This window comes from Acinonyx jubatus, chromosome B1 (genome assembly GCF_027475565.1).
Source record: "Acinonyx jubatus isolate Ajub_Pintada_27869175 chromosome B1, VMU_Ajub_asm_v1.0, whole genome shotgun sequence".
In the NCBI taxonomy this organism is placed as follows: domain Eukaryota; kingdom Metazoa; phylum Chordata; class Mammalia; order Carnivora; family Felidae; genus Acinonyx; species Acinonyx jubatus.
Genome location: NC_069382.1, coordinates 74,499,379 through 74,516,943, shown reverse-complemented (window position 1 = coordinate 74,516,943; position 17,565 = coordinate 74,499,379). Strand labels below are relative to the sequence as shown.

The window sequence follows — 17,565 nt, the reverse complement described above, 5'->3', positions numbered from 1 at the left end:
AGAGAGAGAGAGTGCAAGCAGGGTAAGGGCAGAGACAGAGGGGGATAGAGGGTCCGAAGTGGGCTCTGTACTGACAGCAGAGGGCCCAATGTGGGGCTCGAACTCGCAAATCACGAGATCATGACCTGAGCTGAAGTCGGGCGCTTAACTGATTGAGCCACACAGGTGCCCCTTAAGTATGATCCTGTTATTTGGTTTAGTTGAATTAGGACATAATAAAATAATAAAAAACCATATTCTCTATACTCACTTGAAATGTTTGCACCAGAGATGGGATGATCTTCCATGAGTTCTACAAAGTTAAGAGGGAAAATCCCAATTCTGTCTCGAAGTTCTCCTCTGGCCCATTCTTCATTCACATACTCTTTAAGAATAATAATTTCTCCCTCTGAGAAACTTAACTCATCCTTCTGGTCTCCAATATATTCAAACCGAGCAATACATCTTGGGCCTCTGAACAAAGAAGATCATGTTTGTGAGTTAAACTAGAGAGTACTAACTTTCAAAATGCTTTAAAACCTTAATTTAGTCTTTCAATAAATACTTATTCTGTGTTTACTACGGAACAAGATATACTAGGCATAATTTAAAATTTTCCATAAGAAGAATAAGCTACATTTCTAAATGATAGTCCTCACTTTTTAGATATGAACTTACTCACTCAAGAAGGCTAAAGCAAAAAAAAAAAAAAAAAAAAGGCTAACATCAAGGTCACAGAGTACATGAGAATTATAAAGGAGACCCCTGTGGCCAGTCTATACTGGTATATCTCTTGATCACCTTTACTCCTTTACTCCATTACATGTCTTTGTATATGTAGGCCGGCTGAATCTGAACCCTCTCAATCCTAACTGCACTGAGTTCACGAGTTGCCAACCCTGAGAATCTCGGGGCAAGACAGGAAAATTCCGTGGCCAAATGCAATGGGCAGAAGCTGGGCAGAGTATCCTCAATATATGCTGAATCATCAGTGAGTTGTCTATAGAGAGAAATGGCCTTCCCAACTGGAAGGTTAGAAGAAAACAGAAACCGGGCAAATTATAATTTTATATCTAACACTGTTGTTTTACAGATGCTTTCCATATCACCTTTAAAAAGGCTTCACTTCTGATTATGAGAACAATCCTTTAATGATCTGCAATTGTGACTGAAAATAAGATAAAAGTAGAGATAAAATTATATCCCCGAAGGCATGATTTAATACCAAACCTTCGATTTAAGGCTTTAGAAAGGGAAGTTTCAATAGCAACAGTCTAGAGAGATGCAATTGCCTGAAGAGAAAAGGTTGGTACTGGCACCAATCAAAGTCTGATTTAAGTCAGGTCAATGGATCAATAGCTGTGAAGGCCCATTTTAAATTCAACCTGCTGACACAGTAAACACTGCTTAAAAATAGGAGAAAAATTGAACTCGAAGTAGAATTCAACTACGGTGGCATCAGAAGTTTTCTTATTTGTGGTAACCTTTGCATTTATTTTCTGGAGTCCTCGGGGAGCATCTCCTTATGTCTGACCTATTCAAAGACAGGTTTACAGTCTTCAGCAGGTAGTGAATTCCACTAATTTGCTCATTTAACTGGAATATAAAGTTGCATTGTGGCAGTGTTTTAAATCACAAAGGAGTTACAGTGGTGCATAAAAGGGTATATAAATTTATGGAAAGGTTTTCAGACATAAAGGAAGACCTCTCCAACTTAACTCTTCCTTTACTTTCTTCTAGTTCCTCTAAAAAACAAAACAATACAAAATGTCTAGCAAGTTTTATAGGGTTCCTATTTCTATAAGATTAAAATATTTTCTGTGGCAAAAATATCTGAACCTTCTAAAAATATGTTGGTAGATAAACACCAGAAGGCCAAAGCAAAATGCGCTGGATAACGAAACTGTCTCTGCTCAAGCTCAGGCCAGGCTGTGGGAAGTTCTAGGATAGACAGTCTGTGGCTCTGTGTGTGTGTCTATATGTCCTGTATGACAGAGTATTGTTTATGCCAGCTTCTTCCAACATATCGCATTTTCATCAGAATTTTAATCCACTAAGGCTTTTTATTTTTATTCATTTATTTTAAAAACAGATTTCACTTTTAAGCAATCTTTACACCCAACATGGGGCTCAAACTTAACAACCCCGAGGATCAAGAGTCACATGCTCTACCAGCTGAGCCAGCCTGGTGCCCCACACGAAGGCAAAGTTTTCCTCAGAATTACAAAGACACACTGAGAATGTGAATAATCACACATCTGAAGTGTTTTCAGTTTGGTAATTCTTTAGGATATAAATGCTTGCCTCCTTTGCATTTGGTGCAAAAGGACACAAATAAAACTTACTTAACACAATGAGATGACATGGATTCTCTTTTCCCTTTTCCTCCTTCGGGAACATCAATCTGTAAAGACAAAGTCAATGCAACAATTTGCACATTAGAATAGAATAAGCACATTAATATCATCCTACCCTGGACTGAGTTTTCTCTCTCCCACATTCTGTAAGTTGAAAACTTCAGATGAGGACGACTTAAGATAGAAACTAGGCAGAAAGCATTCACGCACTACCACACGTATTCCAAGTGTTGGCAGAATTCTGCAATACTTTTCTGACCCCCCAAAAACATTTTAATCAAACTTGTGGATTTCTTCTATTTTCATAACTCTAGAACATTTTATTTTCCTTCAGTGTGAATAGGGAAGGAAGAAAGGAATTAGTACTCAGTGAGCATCTATTAAGTGGCAAGCACTTTAGAGAATACTTTATTTACAGGGCTTGGTAGAGCTGGGTTGTAATAAAATATTGGCCATAATGCACTAAGTCTGAAAACTACTTAAGGTTTAGAGGTCTATATTAAATAAATCAGCACCCTTCCTGATAAATTCTAAAAGTTTTAAAACAATTTTTTAAACCTGTAGGTTTAGAAATAACACTTATACCAATAATGTGGCAGATTCAGTGTGATTGATTTCAGTGTGGTAATTGTGCTTTTTAAAGTACTGCTACATTGGGCAGAAGAAAAATGAGAAAGAGTGCTAAAACTAACATTATTCTTAATATTAATTTAGAGAATGTGGTTAGATTGTCCAAAGAATCAGGGCATATATACACTAGACAATTTTTAAGACCCACATTTTATAATTCAAGAGACTCAAGCTCATTTATATTTGAAAAAATACAGGTTTTCTGTTATATTTGTTTCCTAAGTTTCTGCTGTAATGAAAAGTCATTGGCTTTTTCCCACTTAAATAAGCTGTTAAAGCTTAATGATATAAGCTAGCTTTATTGATATTTTTCAGTATCAATAAGTTGTATCAGAGACTGAGTCATACTCTTCCTATTGATATAAATGTTCAAGTGGCATTCTGATTTTATCTCCATAGTTCACAGCCACCTGGGCTTACACTTAGGGCTCTATAATATGGGCTCACATACTGTAGGCTGTGAGGGTGTAAAAATTCTGATACTTAATATAATTTTTCCCAATCAGATTTGAAATTATTATATGAAACATAATTAATGGACCACTACCCCCAATAAAAGTACTTTAGTATTCCCGAATCTATTTTTTTAAATGGAAATAAATGGGAATGGAAAGGATGAAAGAAACCGAAAGTGAAATCTACCTCAAAGAAAACTTGGCACCATAATCTCAGGGGACATTCCTTCGGGACTATCCAGTAACATTTAATTATTGTTTACTAAATGTTTCAAAGAACTAATATATATCCTTTAGTGCTTATCCACCCTCCAAGTTGGTTCACTAGTTGACCTGCATTTTTCACCTTAGATTTCCGAGAGCATTTAGGCATTAAGTTTTAATATTCCATATAATATAATTAATCATTGCCTAGCTGAACAAAAATTTTCTTTTAAAAATTTTCCAAATACCAAAGGGATCAATGGAAAACAGAGAATTAGAATATAAGAATCTAGGCTTTGGGGTGCCTGGGTGGCTCGGTCAGTTCATTGCCCAACTCTTGATTTTGGCTCAAGTCATCATCTCATGGTTCGTGGGTTACAGTCCCGCAACAGGCTCTGTGCTGACTTTGTGAAGCCTGCTTGGAATCTCTCTCTCTCCCTCTGTCTTTGCCCCTAACCACCTCAAAAATAAATAAATAAACTTAAAAAAAAAAAAAAAAAAAGAATCTAGGCTATCTAGGCTTCTGGTTTTTTCCAAACTGCAAGTCACACAGAACCCACCAAATATATGACCAATTTAAACAAGCACTACCCACTTACAATTACTTTGACGTAATTGGCAGGAAATATACCAGTCTGGTTTCTACATTTCCCTCTATACCAATCTGTGTCTATTTTTTCCAGAAGATAAACAATTTCTCCAGAAGTAAGGTGCAAATCATCAACTTGCTCTGTAACATAAAATTATAATTATGTGTGATGAATTCTCTTGGTTGCAGATTTGATTAAAGCAGCGCACAAAGTAGCTTTCAGTTCTGTCCACTGAGGCAGTACATTCTATTGATTTTAAGAACAGATTATACTAATAAAATTGACTTAAAAAACATATTCTTTTTTGGGAGGATATTGTTATTATAAGCTTCCTTTTTAAAGGCCAAATTAGATGTATTTACCATGCACTGATTGATGGGAGATGGTTAAAAAAAACTATTTTGTTGGTCAATGGTTCCTACCAGGTTAATATAAACCCTTTGCTAAATACATCTTGAGCAATGAAATATTTTATAGACATGTAGAATATTATTATTTTCAATCATGCTTAAAAATCATTTCAATCTAAAATATTAACTAAGGGACTAGTATAGTTCCTTAGCAAGTAAATCTACTCACACTGAAATAAAAATCAGTCTACCAAGTAGATTATAAGAAGTTTTAATAAATCATGAGTTTATTTGTAGTGGCACCTGGGTGGCTCAATTGGTTGAGCATCTGACTCAGCTCAGGTCATGATCCCAGGGTCGTGGGATTGAGCCCCATGTTGGGCTCTGCACTAAGTGTGGAGCCTACTGGGGATTCTCTCTCTTCCTCTCTCTCTCTGCCCCTCCCCCTCCTCAAAATAAATAAATAAACCTAAAAAAATAGGAGCTTATTTTAGCCTTGAATATAAAAGGTATTTAAAAATTGATTACAAAAAATGTGTATTTTCATCACATAAGTAATAGCTAAGTTCTGTGTGTAGGTTTTGCAACTCTTAGAAGAAAATTATTTCCCTCATTAAATTAGAACTAATTTCATTATGGGGCACCTGGGTGGCTCAGTACGTTAAGCATCCGACTTTGGCTCAGGTCATGATCTCATTGTTCGGGAGTTTGAACCCTGCATCACATTGGGCTTCCTGCTATCAACAGGGAGCTTGGGATCGATCCTCTGTCCCCTCTCTCTGCCCCTCCCCAGCTTGTGCGCTCACTCTCAAAAATAAACATTACAAAAAAAAGAATTTCATTTTAATTGTTAACTGGTATGCATTTTTTGGGGTGCAATATGCATAGTTTTTAAAGAGTTAAAAGTTTGCAACTGGTAGGCAATTCACTTTTTGCTCATTGCAAGGGAATCCCTCCACCCCCAGCCCTTTCTGTCTCCCCTCATTCTCTCTCTCACAGGGAGTTTTAAAGGCAAGGGAATGCAGCTAAGCTCTCTGGAACAGTTGGGTATTAATGACCCTTCTGGAAGGCATGGTGAGTGGTAAAATGACCAATCTTTTTTGGCACAGAAAATGAAGATGTCCTCGAGAGGTTAACTCAGGGAAGATACCTGCTCAGGGATCATGAGCTCTACCACTTTATTATTTATGTGCTTACCTGCTGGGAAATCATGAAGAACAACAGCATGAGGGGCACTATTGTCAACAGGCTTCTGAGCACGGCTTGGATGGCTTGGATCCTTAGGGGGAAAAACAGAGCCGTGAATGAAGTGTGCACGATGCATGCTGGATTTGCTATTCGCTCTGAGACCATTTTTTTTTTCTCATTAGAATCCTCTTGACATAATTACATTCTGAGTACAAGATGCAAACCACATAGTTGAGCCAAACAAGGGAATCATTATCAAGTTGAAAAGGCATGTGTCCTTGCCAAGGGAGGACAAAAATAACTCTCAATTATGATATCCCCTAGCATTTTTCTTAAAACCACGAGAGTAAATTAAAAGGGAATTAACTTTTAAAAAATTTTTTTATTAACTGGTACCATTCTACCCTGAAGTAGTGTTTTTTGATCTGTGTACCTTGCCAGGGTTGCTTTTTCTTTAAACTGTTATCAGTACTACACCTTAAGAACAGAGCCTTCAAAGTTGAGTCTTCATTAAAATGGTAAAAGAAGAAAGCTCTGCAATTTATACTCTTGCCTTCCATAATGAAAAGAGCTAATGACTTCCACAAAAGTATAATTCACAAAAAGTAAAATCCATTTCATTTATTACCACTTAACTGAAGGCTTTCTCTAATTTGAAGACCAACACTACCTCCCATGCCTGCCCTGGATTTTCTATTTAATCTAAATGGTTTATTCAACAGTAATTCTAACTAAATTAGCAAAGAGAATTCAATATTCTCTACCCATTTAGCCAACTTCCTAGATTGGCTAAGGGAGAGAGTAAAGTTGAAGAGTGACCTTTTCTCATTGATAAGCAACTGTTACTCTTAGTTTTTAAAACTTAATCTTTCTTTTTAAAATTTTATTTAAATTCTTGCTAGTTAACAGTGCAATATTGATTTCAGGAGAAGTCAGTGATTCATCAATTACAGGCAACATCCAGTGCTCATCACAACTGACCTCCTTGATACCCATCACCCATCCAGCCCATCCCCCACCCACCTCCCTCCATCAACCCTCACTTTGTTCTCTATCATTAAGAGCCCTCACAGTTTGTTTCCCTTTCTTTTTTCCCCCCTCCCATATGTTCACCTGTTTTGTTTCTTAAATTCCACTAGTGAAATCCTATGATATTTGTCTTTCTCTGACTGACTTATATCACTTAGCATAATACACCCTAGCTTCATCCATGTTGTTGCAAATGGCAAAATTTCACTCTTTCTAATGGCTGAGTAATATTCCATTATATATATATGCCACATCTTCTTTATCCAGTCGTCAGTTGATGGACATCTGGGGTTTCTCCATAGCTTGGCTATTGTTGATAATGCTGTTATAAACATCGGGGTGCATGGACCCCTTTAAATCTGTAATTTTGTATCCTTTGGGTAAATACCTAGTTGTACAATTGCTGGGTCCTAGGGTAGTTCTATTTTTAGTTTTTTGAGGAACCTCCATACTGTTCTCCAGAGTGACTGCACCAGTTTGCATTCCCACCAACAGCAGATTACCCTTTCTTCACATCCTCACCAACACCTGTTGTTTCTTGTGTTGTTAATTTTAGCCGTTCTGATAGGTGTGAGGTGGTACCTCATCGTGGTTTTGACTTGTATTTCCCTGATGATAAGCGATGTGGAGTATCTTTTCATGTGTCTGTTAGCCATCTGGATGTCTTCTTTGGAAAAGTTTTTATTCATTATCTTCTGCCCATTTCTTAACTGGATTATGTGTTTGTTGGGTGTTGAGTTTGCTGAGCTCTTCATAGATTTTAGATACTAACCCTTTATCAGATATGTCCTTTGCACATATCTTCTCCCATTCTGTAGGCTGCCTTTTAGTTTTGGTGATTGTTTCTTTCACTTTGCAGAAGCTTTCTATCTTGATAAAGCCCCAATAGTTCATGTCTGCTTTTGTTTCCCTTCTAGTAAGAAGTTGCTATAGCCAAGCTGCTATAGCTGCCTGTGTTCTCCTCTAGGATTTGGATGGTTTCCTTACATTTAGGTTCTGTATCCATTTTGAATTTATTTTTGTATATGGTGTAAGAAAGAGGTCCAGTTTCATTCTTCTGCATGTTGCAATCCAGTTTTCCCAACACCATTTGTTGAAGAGACTGTCTTTTCTACACTGGATATTCTTTACTGCTTTGTCAAAGGTTAGTTGACCATATGGTTGTGGGTCCATTTCTGGGTTTTCTATTCTATTCCATTGATCCATGTGTCTGTTTTTGTTCCAGTACCATACTGTCTTGAAGACTACAGCTTTATAATATAGCCTGAAATCCTGAATCACTGTTATTCTTAGTTTTATTTAATATGAACAGATAGACTTACTCTCCTCTTCCACTTCCTCCTCCTCCTCATCTAATCTGACTAAAAGATATTATTTTCAACACTGGCAAACCTGTGAACTAAATGAAGGCCGATTTATTACCTCATCTTTAACCAAATTGCACCTGCAGAGGCATGCTATATTCTCCCAAGTTAGGTATAGAGAAATACGAACCTAGGTCAAGACAGTAACGGTTAATGGCAGCTTGCTACACTAGCTTCTCAAAGTCACCCTGACAATTTTCTTAGAAGCTGCTCAGTATTTTTCTCTAAATAAATGAGCATGATGGGAAGTTCAGGATTGTGGAAAGGAACCATGAAATATTTGCAGTCTGCAGGGGCTCTAAGAAATTATTTACATAATTTATTATATGTGTGTATGTGTGGTTTTTCATTTTTTTCCTCCTGATTTACATCTGTGGAAAAAAGAATGACTATTCGATAAATGGTGTCAGGTTAGAGGGCTATCCATTTGGAAAAAATGAAGTCAGAGGCTTACCCCACACCAAAACAAACATGAATCTTCAAATGGCCCAACAAGCTGAATGTGACTAAGCCTGAGTGGGTAGAAGAGGTGGGACAGTAACTTGAGCCTCCCAGTCAGTTTCCCTTCTCTGTCTTCAATGCATGGATATCCCCACAGGGCTGCTCATCAACCTGGCCTGGCAGCTATAGGGCAAGAGGAACAGACTACACAGCATTGGCCACAAGAGGTCAGTACAACTCAGACCACACCATTAGGGTGGGTGTCTGGTAGGTAAATTTAATATATTTCAAAGCTCTTTCTTTCTAAAATTTTTTTAAATGTAATTTATTGTCAAATTGGTTTCCATACAACACCAAGTGCTCATCCCAACAGATGCCCTCCTCAATGCCTATCGCCCACTGTCCCCTCTCCCCACCCCCCCATCAACCCTCAGTTTGTTCTCAGTATTTAAGAGTCTCTTACAGTTTGCCTCCTTCCCTTTCTCTTTCTAAATTTTTTTAATGTTTATTTATTTTTGAGAGAGAGAGATGGACAGAGCACAAGCAGGGGAGGGGCACAAAGGGAGACAGAGAATCTGAAGCAGGCTCTAGACTCTGAGCTGTGAGAACAGAGCTCGACGCGGGGCTCGAACCCACGAACTGAGAGATCATGACCAGAGCCAAAGATGGATGCTCAATGGACTAAGCCACCCAGGAGCCCCCTCAAAGCTCTTTCTAATATGACCATAATTGTGGATACAAATGAATAAAAACTGCCAATACTCATTGTTTACTCTCGATGTGCTGCTCACCAGGGTAAACACCTTATATGCATTAATTAGCTCTTTTAAGTTTTTAAACATCTTTGAGATATAACTCCATAATAATACCATAAAATCCATCCATTTAAAGTGTACATAGTTTTGGCAAATTCACAAAACTGCAATTATCACCACAATCTAAGTGTAGACCATTTTTATCACTCTGAAAAGACACGCCCTCCCCATTAGCAGTCATTCCCTCTGCACCCTCCCCATAGCCCTAGGCAATCACTAACCTACTTTCTGGATTTACCTATTGTGGACTTTAATATAAATGGAATCATATAATAAATCAATTCTAAAAATATCTCTGTGGAGTTATCTTAACTATTTTCTACATTAAAAAAATGAAGTTTAGATGGGGCGCCTGGGTGGCTCAGTTGGTTGAGCGTCCAGCTCTTGGATTTCAGATCAGGTCACCATCTCAGGGTCATGGGATCAAGCAAGCTCTGCTTCCAGCTCTGCACTGAGAGTGCAGAACCTTAACATTCTTCCTCTTCCTCTCCCTCTGCCCCTCTCCCCAACTCACTCTCTAAAATTAAAAAAAAAAAAAAAGTTTAGAGATAGGTTAAAAAACTGCCTAGGGTGATATACAGTGAACTGAAACCCAGCTCCCTGAGACATAAATCTGTGCTCACAACCAGGCACTAGGTAACAATCTTCCACTTCCCCTGTGACTTGACAGGCTCAACCTCAGCTGATAATGTTCAGTATTTTCTGTTTACTAAAGCAGGAGAAAGTATAACTCATCTTTAGAAATCTGTACCTTAAAACTAGGCTTACAAGTAGGTAATGTTTATTTTTCTAAAAAGTGTAATGCTAGCCATGAACCCAGAGTTTTCTAAAGGAGGCTTCATTTTGGTATCAGCAGTAGTTGGCCAATGGAGGCCAGGTGTCTTCAAGTCTATGGTGTAAGAGGAAGGCAGGTAATGTTTAAAGTGTCAAACCTCTGGAGTATTATAAGAGTAACTTCTAATTTTTTAGCTTCTGTTTTTCACTGAGGAAAGCTTTTTGGCCCTATAACTCCCACTGTCACCCATCAGTGTGTTCTGAGAGAGGAAGGATGGCTGTGACAGATGGATAATGCTATATCAAAACGAAGAGAAAATGAGTAATAGGAGAACTTTCCCTGTATGGACTAAAGTTAGAATTTCAGTATCCTACCTGTGACTAGTTTAACACATATCTTCTCTGCTCTCCAAGACACAAATTTTTAAGTTTCTTGGCAAACTTCAAAAGATAAACTGCCTTCTAAGAAGAAAGAATTGGACTAGATTATGAAAACTAGGATGAATGGCAAACCAAATACTTTACTTGGGTTAAATGATTGGTGGGTATTATTTTTCAGGTTTGCCACATTAACTAACAGATAGTGAAAATTTAACTGGATAACTTAAGAAGCTCTTTTACGAATACACCTCTATAAATTATTCAATGCTATTTTTCTTGCTAATCAAACGACCTTCGCTAATCATTGCATTCTCCCAGGCTCCACAAATTTGTTAGGCCTAAACTGTGACTTTAGGTTGTTGGATTACATTTCATTTCATTATTTTGAGCTATGATCAGAGAAATGAGGTTTACTCTAAGCTTAAATCTTAAAGGCAAGTGCTTTTTAATGTCAGATTTAGCATTTATAGGGCCCCCGTTAAAATAATTATCCATTCTGTTAGGAAACTAATCTTGGGCAGTTTGGTAAACATGTTTACATTATTTTGGAAAAAAAAATAGCTCTCACAGTTGAATATTAATGGTGAGTGCTCTGGTTGCTGTAAGTCAGTATGCTATGAGGAAGACAACACATGGTAGTCATTCTGTGTGTCAAAGTGATTAGCATGGCAGGGGCAAGTCTTTCAGAAGTCATTTATTCTTAAAATGAAATAAAATGCTACTGCAATTTTTACTCTGGTTAAAATAAACGTGCTAATAAAAACCTGAGGATGAGATATAATTAATAGTTCTATGAAATGTGCTGCCATGTGTGACATGACAGCTGTGCAATATTAATTCCTTACGTTTGGTCTGCTTCTAAGATGTTCATCAAGTGGGGTGATAATCTTTATCTGAGACAGGTGAACTCTGCCAATATCTTCTCCCTTTTGGCATTCCAAGTAATTATTTTCTGCCTGCTTCAGCATCACAAGTACGTCCCCACGCTGTAAGGCACAATATCACACTCTGAAGCAATTATTATTTAATAAAACATTATTACTTTTTTCACATTTTAATCTTTGGAGCCTAAAGCATTTAATAATGTGTAAAGGAGTAACAGAGGACACTGATTTTTTTACATTAGTTAGTAAAGAAAGAGCTCTACTTTACCTTACAAGAGAGTTCTCCAGGGTTTTGGGAGACAATGTCTTCATTGGCAATTCCATGAGGCACAGACAGCTTAAACACAAACCCACAAAAGGATTATTCACAATCAAATAGCCTCCTCATAAACTGCTGATAATGTGGAGATGTCAAATGTGTGCCTAAAGTGCAACTTTTCTAGCAGTTAAACTCTTCACTTGGCTTCCTCAAGCTCTAGATCTAGTGGGATCCAGGAGAAATGGATACTAATAGTATCGGAATGTGAAGAATGTGGCCAAAAATTCCCTTTAACAAGTACAACCAGGAAGTTCTATTCTGTAGGACAAGGCCCACCAAGTCTCCTGATTTAAAGCATTTAAAGGATAAATGCTCAGCACCTGACCTCAGAGCCTAAGCCATGTCTTTACTGCAGGGTTCTCAATGGCTGTCTTCTGAAGGCTGATAGGGGATTGGAGCCTCCTCTGTAGGGCTTGACTGCTTCCATTTGCCTTCAATTTCCTTTTCTCCTAGAGTCTCTCTGATACCAAGTATCTACTTAAACCCATTTCATTGCTTGACCCCAGTCACTTCGTACTCAGCTGTCTGATTTTAGAATGACTATTTTACATCTGCACCCCACCCTTAGCCAGAGGACTGTTCCCTGCCTTGATAAATTTGGTCTGATAAGTGCAGGTCAGAGGGTATATCCAGGAAGTGTGATCACACAAGCTCACTTCCAACAAGAAAAGGCAGATTTCAATCACTCATAAGCAAAGATTCAGAGTGCAAGGATGTGTCCCTGTAAGGCTGGGTTGGGTGGTGGTGATTCCCAGCATCCCTGTTAAGAGTCCCAGGCTCCCAAAGGAACCAGAGTCTTGATTTTAGCAATTTAATCAAGGGATGTCCATGGAAAAAATGAGAGACTTAAGGAATTATTTCATACTGAGACATACTACTCTAATATACTATCATTATGAATTTATTAATTTGAGCTATCCAAATGTTTTACTGACATTATACAGCTATGCTAAGAACCAGCAAAATATGGTTTTTCCTGAATGAGGCTCTTAACATAGAATGTCCAAAGCTAGTAGAGACTTTATAGCTACTAATACTACTCATAGTATGGCTTATTGGCTAAGAGCATGGGGCTCAGAGCCAGCTGATCTACGTTCAAATCTTGGCTCTACCATTAACTGATTTTGTGACCCTGGACAAATTCCTCAACTTCTCTGTGTCTTATTTTTTTCATTTGTATAATAGAGGTTAATAACAGTATTTACTTCAAGGGCTGATGTGAGGAATAATACACATAAAGTGTTTCAACAACAATCTTTTTTTTTTTTAACGTTTATTTATTTTTGAGAGACAGACACATCATGAGAGGGAAAAGGGCAGAGAGAGAGAGGGAGACACAGAATCCGAAGCAGGCTCCAGGCTCTGAGCTGTCAGCACAGAGCCTGATGCGGGGCTCAAACCCACGAACCATGAGATCATGACCTGAGCTGAAGTCGGATGCTTAACCAACTGAGCCACCCAGGCACCCCTAAAGTGTTTAAACAATATCGGGCGCATAGTAAGTACTCAATACATCACTCACTGTTCTTATTTATTATTTTAAAGTAACCTATCCCAAAGAACACCCCTGGGTTTTATTCATCAGTTTAAATGAAAATGAAAATGAAAATGAGCATTACTACTTTTTTCTTATCTGTCTATACCCTTCTCTTAGGATTAGAAAAATCCTAAATGGCTTAAATTTCCTTAATGAGGAAATGTAGAATAACATAATATTGTTAATTGTTGTCTTTGTTAAGAGCCACTGTCACACAATTATCTAAAAAAGTGCAAACAGTTCTGTTCTCCTTCTCATTTTTATTTGTTTTGCATTTTATCAGGCTAACCTGACCAAAGTAGAGAGAGCACATCAGCTCTATTTTCACTTAAGAGTGGGAAATGAACAAACGTTTTGAAGTCACATGATGAAAAAACACATTCAAGAGAACAAAATTAATATCTCAACTATCTCAATTATTGATTAAAAGCTTCTAACCAGTAACTGTTACATGGGCCATGATAATTAGGTTTCTAAAGGGGAAAGTGAGGAAAAAAACCATCCATTTTAATGAGAAATTTCCTTCTATTTCATTTTAAATTTTAGTCTGTGGGCAAGGTAGCTGTAAGATATAAACTATATCAAGTTATAAACTATAATATCTGTCAGAGCTACTCCCATCAGTATAATCCACTGGGTCAGGTTTTTCAGTTTGTTTGGTCAAGCCAGACAGCAGGTTACACTCCCTGTCTGCCCTGCTTTCTTTTCCTATAGTTCTTCTAATAATGAAACCCTGCTTTAAAGACCTAGTTTTATTATGGCCTACTTCTCTAAAGCCCTATTATGGTGTCAAGGGGCAAGTCCCCATTTGTCTCATCATCTTTTTCTAAGGAATAACAGATCATTTATATACTTTAGAACAAATCTCTTGATTACAAACATTTTTAAGGGCTACACTCACCATATATTTCCTGTAAAGAGGGTGTCCTGGTTTGGGGCGAGGGGGCAGCACCGGATCTTGATTTTTAAAGACTTGACTCTTGGCTTTCGAAAGTCCAAATGCCAAGTTACTTTGTTTTTTCTGAAGATCCATGTCAGAAGAAGACCGATTAAAAGGCAGTTTTTTATTTGATGCTCTGGTTGCAGAAAGTTTCGGGGGAGGTGGTCTCTCCGGGGCCCCCTTGGGAGGAGGTTGTCGAGTCGGTATAACTTTTCCATTTATAGGTCTGAAAGTCAATGAAGGTGCTGGGAGTCAGTGTTTGATTGATATTAGGGTCCTGTTTTATTCTTTCTTACACACACACACACACACACACACACACAGCTTTCTGCTGGGGTAATACAATTTCTGAAACATGCAGGCTATGCTATTTTTGAGCAAACGACTGCTGCATTAAACATTATATTATTAGAGGAAATGCCATGATGCTCCAGCTTCCTCTTATCTTGCACTAGAGATTCATTAGTTTAAGACAAACAAGCATTTACTATCATGAGCTCTCCAAGGCACTATTTACTCTTAAACACACCATGACTATTTCAGGAGACTAAGCACTTTCTAAAGTATGAGATGAAATGCTAATAATAAGGTATCAGGTATATTTGACGGAGTCCATACATAATTAGAAAAGGAACAGCAAATTCCCTCAATATTTGCATTAGAGGAATTATTACTAAAACCCTAATTTAGATTAATATAAAGAAAGCTAATTCTGAAAACGGGTAAGACAACCATTGCTTTGAAAGTCTTCCCATAATCTCTATGACAAAAATAATTTCCAACATAGTAACATCTTCTGATAGCATCACAGCGTTTTGTTCAAGTAGCTCTGGAACTCAGGAGGGCAGGTCCCCTCTGAGCTCACAGTGCCTGTCTCCCTTTGGAAAGGCTTTCAAAAACCAGGCTGATTTCATAATGGAGAGTATGTGCGTACGTTCATGTAGACGTTCAAGAAGCAGAGTTGCTTTAGGTTTAGAAAGGGTCTTGTTCCCTTTAGTTGAGGAAAAGTTGAGGAAAAGCAATACAGATCAGTGTTTGTGCTCTGTGAGTTGCTGGGCTGTGTTAAAAGAAAGAAGGAGCAAAGATTCTTACAACCAGATGTCAGAAACAGAGTAGAGGCTAGTGGTCTGGGAGAATTCAGGAGTTTAATGCATCTTCAAAAGATCTTGGACCAACAACACTCAGTTTTGATGACAGAAAACAGAGTCCAGTCTGAGTCATTAGTTTTTCTCTAATTTACTTCTTAAAAGTTTTCTCACACTTACTTACCTTGGTGGCAACCTTGGGGGTCCTCGCACAGAACCTCCTGTTTGACCCATGTGGTCAGATTCCTGCAAGTATCAGACAATGCTTTTCAGTTAAGGTTAATCTGAAATAAGAGCTTGTCAAGAGGAATTATGGACAACTTTTTGACTAGCTCTCTAAGTGGAAATGTAGCTGAGTTACAGAAAGTAGTTTGAGAGTTTTTAGTCTTAAGCAATATTAACTCATTACTTAACAATATTAACTATTACTTCCTGTATCAGTTGTCAAGTCTGAATACAAGTGAAAACAGAGAGAAGACCAGGGTAGTCTGCTGTTGTGGACCATGGCCCAACCAACTGCACTGTGTGGTTATGCGCCCAGCAGACTCATCAGGTATTAAGGATGATATTTAAATCATGATGGGTTATACAGTAGCAATTTAAGCAAGCACTGTAGGGAATTTTTAAAAAATAGCCTTTATTTATCCTATGACAACACATAAGATACGCACTGCTCTTAAGTTTAAACGTATAATAAGTGAGGTGATGATTAGTTTGTTTTGCTTACAACAGGCAGATCTCTCATCACTGGGTGGTTTACAGTTTGGGTGGTGGCTTCTGAACTAGGAGGTAGAACACAATAGAAACTTAAGGGATGGCCTGAAAGGAAGGTATGTGAAGAATAATGGAAAAGGCTCAAGAAAGCAGAAAGAGTAAAGGGGGATAACTCAAAAAATAAAAGATGGGTAGAGCAGGAATGTCCGAGCCTAACAGCATATGGGAGAAACTGGAAGTGTGGAGAACAAGAGGAAGATTTCTATAGGAAAAGGACTCAAACTGTGCTGCTTAAACAGATTTTTCAAACATGTTGTAGCCTAAGGATTAGGAAATGAGTATAATAATACATGGAAAATGTTTGCAGATCTTTTTGTTAAAGGATCACAAAGCCAAAACTTCTGTTTTGTTTTTTTGTTTTTTTTTTTAGGAAAAAGTCCTCTCTAAATTCTTCTAATTCTGATCGAGTCTCCTGTTTTCACGTTTCCTACTTTCTAAGCCCCCAGTACTGACATGCACAATATAATATTCCTCCAAGGGGGAAAGTGCTAACCCTTTAAAATTACATTGCCTTTTTTTGTAAGGGAGATTTAACTCTCATTTGGGAATGTTCAGGCTAATTCAGACTGTTTTCCTCCCTCTCACCTTATGAGTTAAAACTCACTTCCATAGCGTTCTAATTCAAACTGAATAATAACAACTTTTCCTTAAATACCAAATGATTAATTGCCAGTAACTGTGATCATTTAAGTATATTTCAAAATCCCATTTTTAAAAATTAAGCTTGCCCTTAAAACTTGGTTTCACTAATGAGTTCAATTAATGTAGTGAGGCAAGTCACTAGCCCATAAACCCTGCAATGGTCCATACAAAATCCATGCCTTATAAATCCACCACTGCCTATATTCCTCCCACTCCTGCCAAATCCTGCTATGATTCTGAAAAACTCACTTATTTATTTGGCTACCTTTAATATTAACAAACAGAAAAACACTCTAGCAGAGAGTCAGGAACTCTTACTGGTTTTCTCAAAACTATAGTTGTTAGATAACTTAATAAATGAAGGCATATAAAAAATATAGATGTATACATTTGACACAAAAAGTTATAGATGATGTACTTTAATAACTACATACCATATAATCCTAATCTTGTACAAAATATTAACTGCACTTTTCTCTCAGGGGTGTTATTTTTATGGAGGATCTTAAGTATCTTTTTAGTTTCTCAAATTTTCCACAATGAGAACATTTTGAATCAGGAAAAAAAAAGGCACTATGCTTACATCGCCCAGGAATGTTAGGCACACTGTAGAACATAAATACTGAGAAGAGACGACTGGCTCCTGTAGAAGCCACTGTCCTAGTGTTTGCTAAAGTCCAGCTTTGTGCACGAGTTCTGCCAACAGCTTTGGAAGATTAATGATTACGTATTTCCTCCTCTTCAATATTCCACAACTAACCGGAGCCTCTCTGCATCTGTTTTTTATAGTTTCTCTTTAGCTCTGACTTTTCTGAACTTTGGCTTAC

The 17,565-nt window shown here is 37.6% G+C and overlaps 1 protein-coding gene across 2 annotated transcripts in view; it reads right to left on the bottom strand.

Annotated features, from left to right (window-relative positions):
• Positions 1-17,565, bottom strand: part of SH3D19 (SH3 domain containing 19) — a 178,330-nt gene that overhangs the window by 10,734 nt on the left and 150,031 nt on the right. For both annotated transcript variants that reach the window (XM_053216871.1, XM_053216870.1), the window contains exons 11-18: positions 15,507-15,568; positions 14,199-14,463; positions 11,710-11,778; positions 11,403-11,543; positions 5,763-5,844; positions 4,225-4,355; positions 2,325-2,383; positions 251-453 (exon numbers count right to left, since the gene is read on the bottom strand). In XM_053216871.1, coding sequence (XP_053072846.1) covers positions 251-453; positions 2,325-2,383; positions 4,225-4,355; positions 5,763-5,844; positions 11,403-11,543; positions 11,710-11,778; positions 14,199-14,463; positions 15,507-15,568 — 1,012 coding nt within the window. The remainder of the gene's footprint in view (positions 1-250; positions 454-2,324; positions 2,384-4,224; positions 4,356-5,762; positions 5,845-11,402; positions 11,544-11,709; positions 11,779-14,198; positions 14,464-15,506; positions 15,569-17,565) is intronic.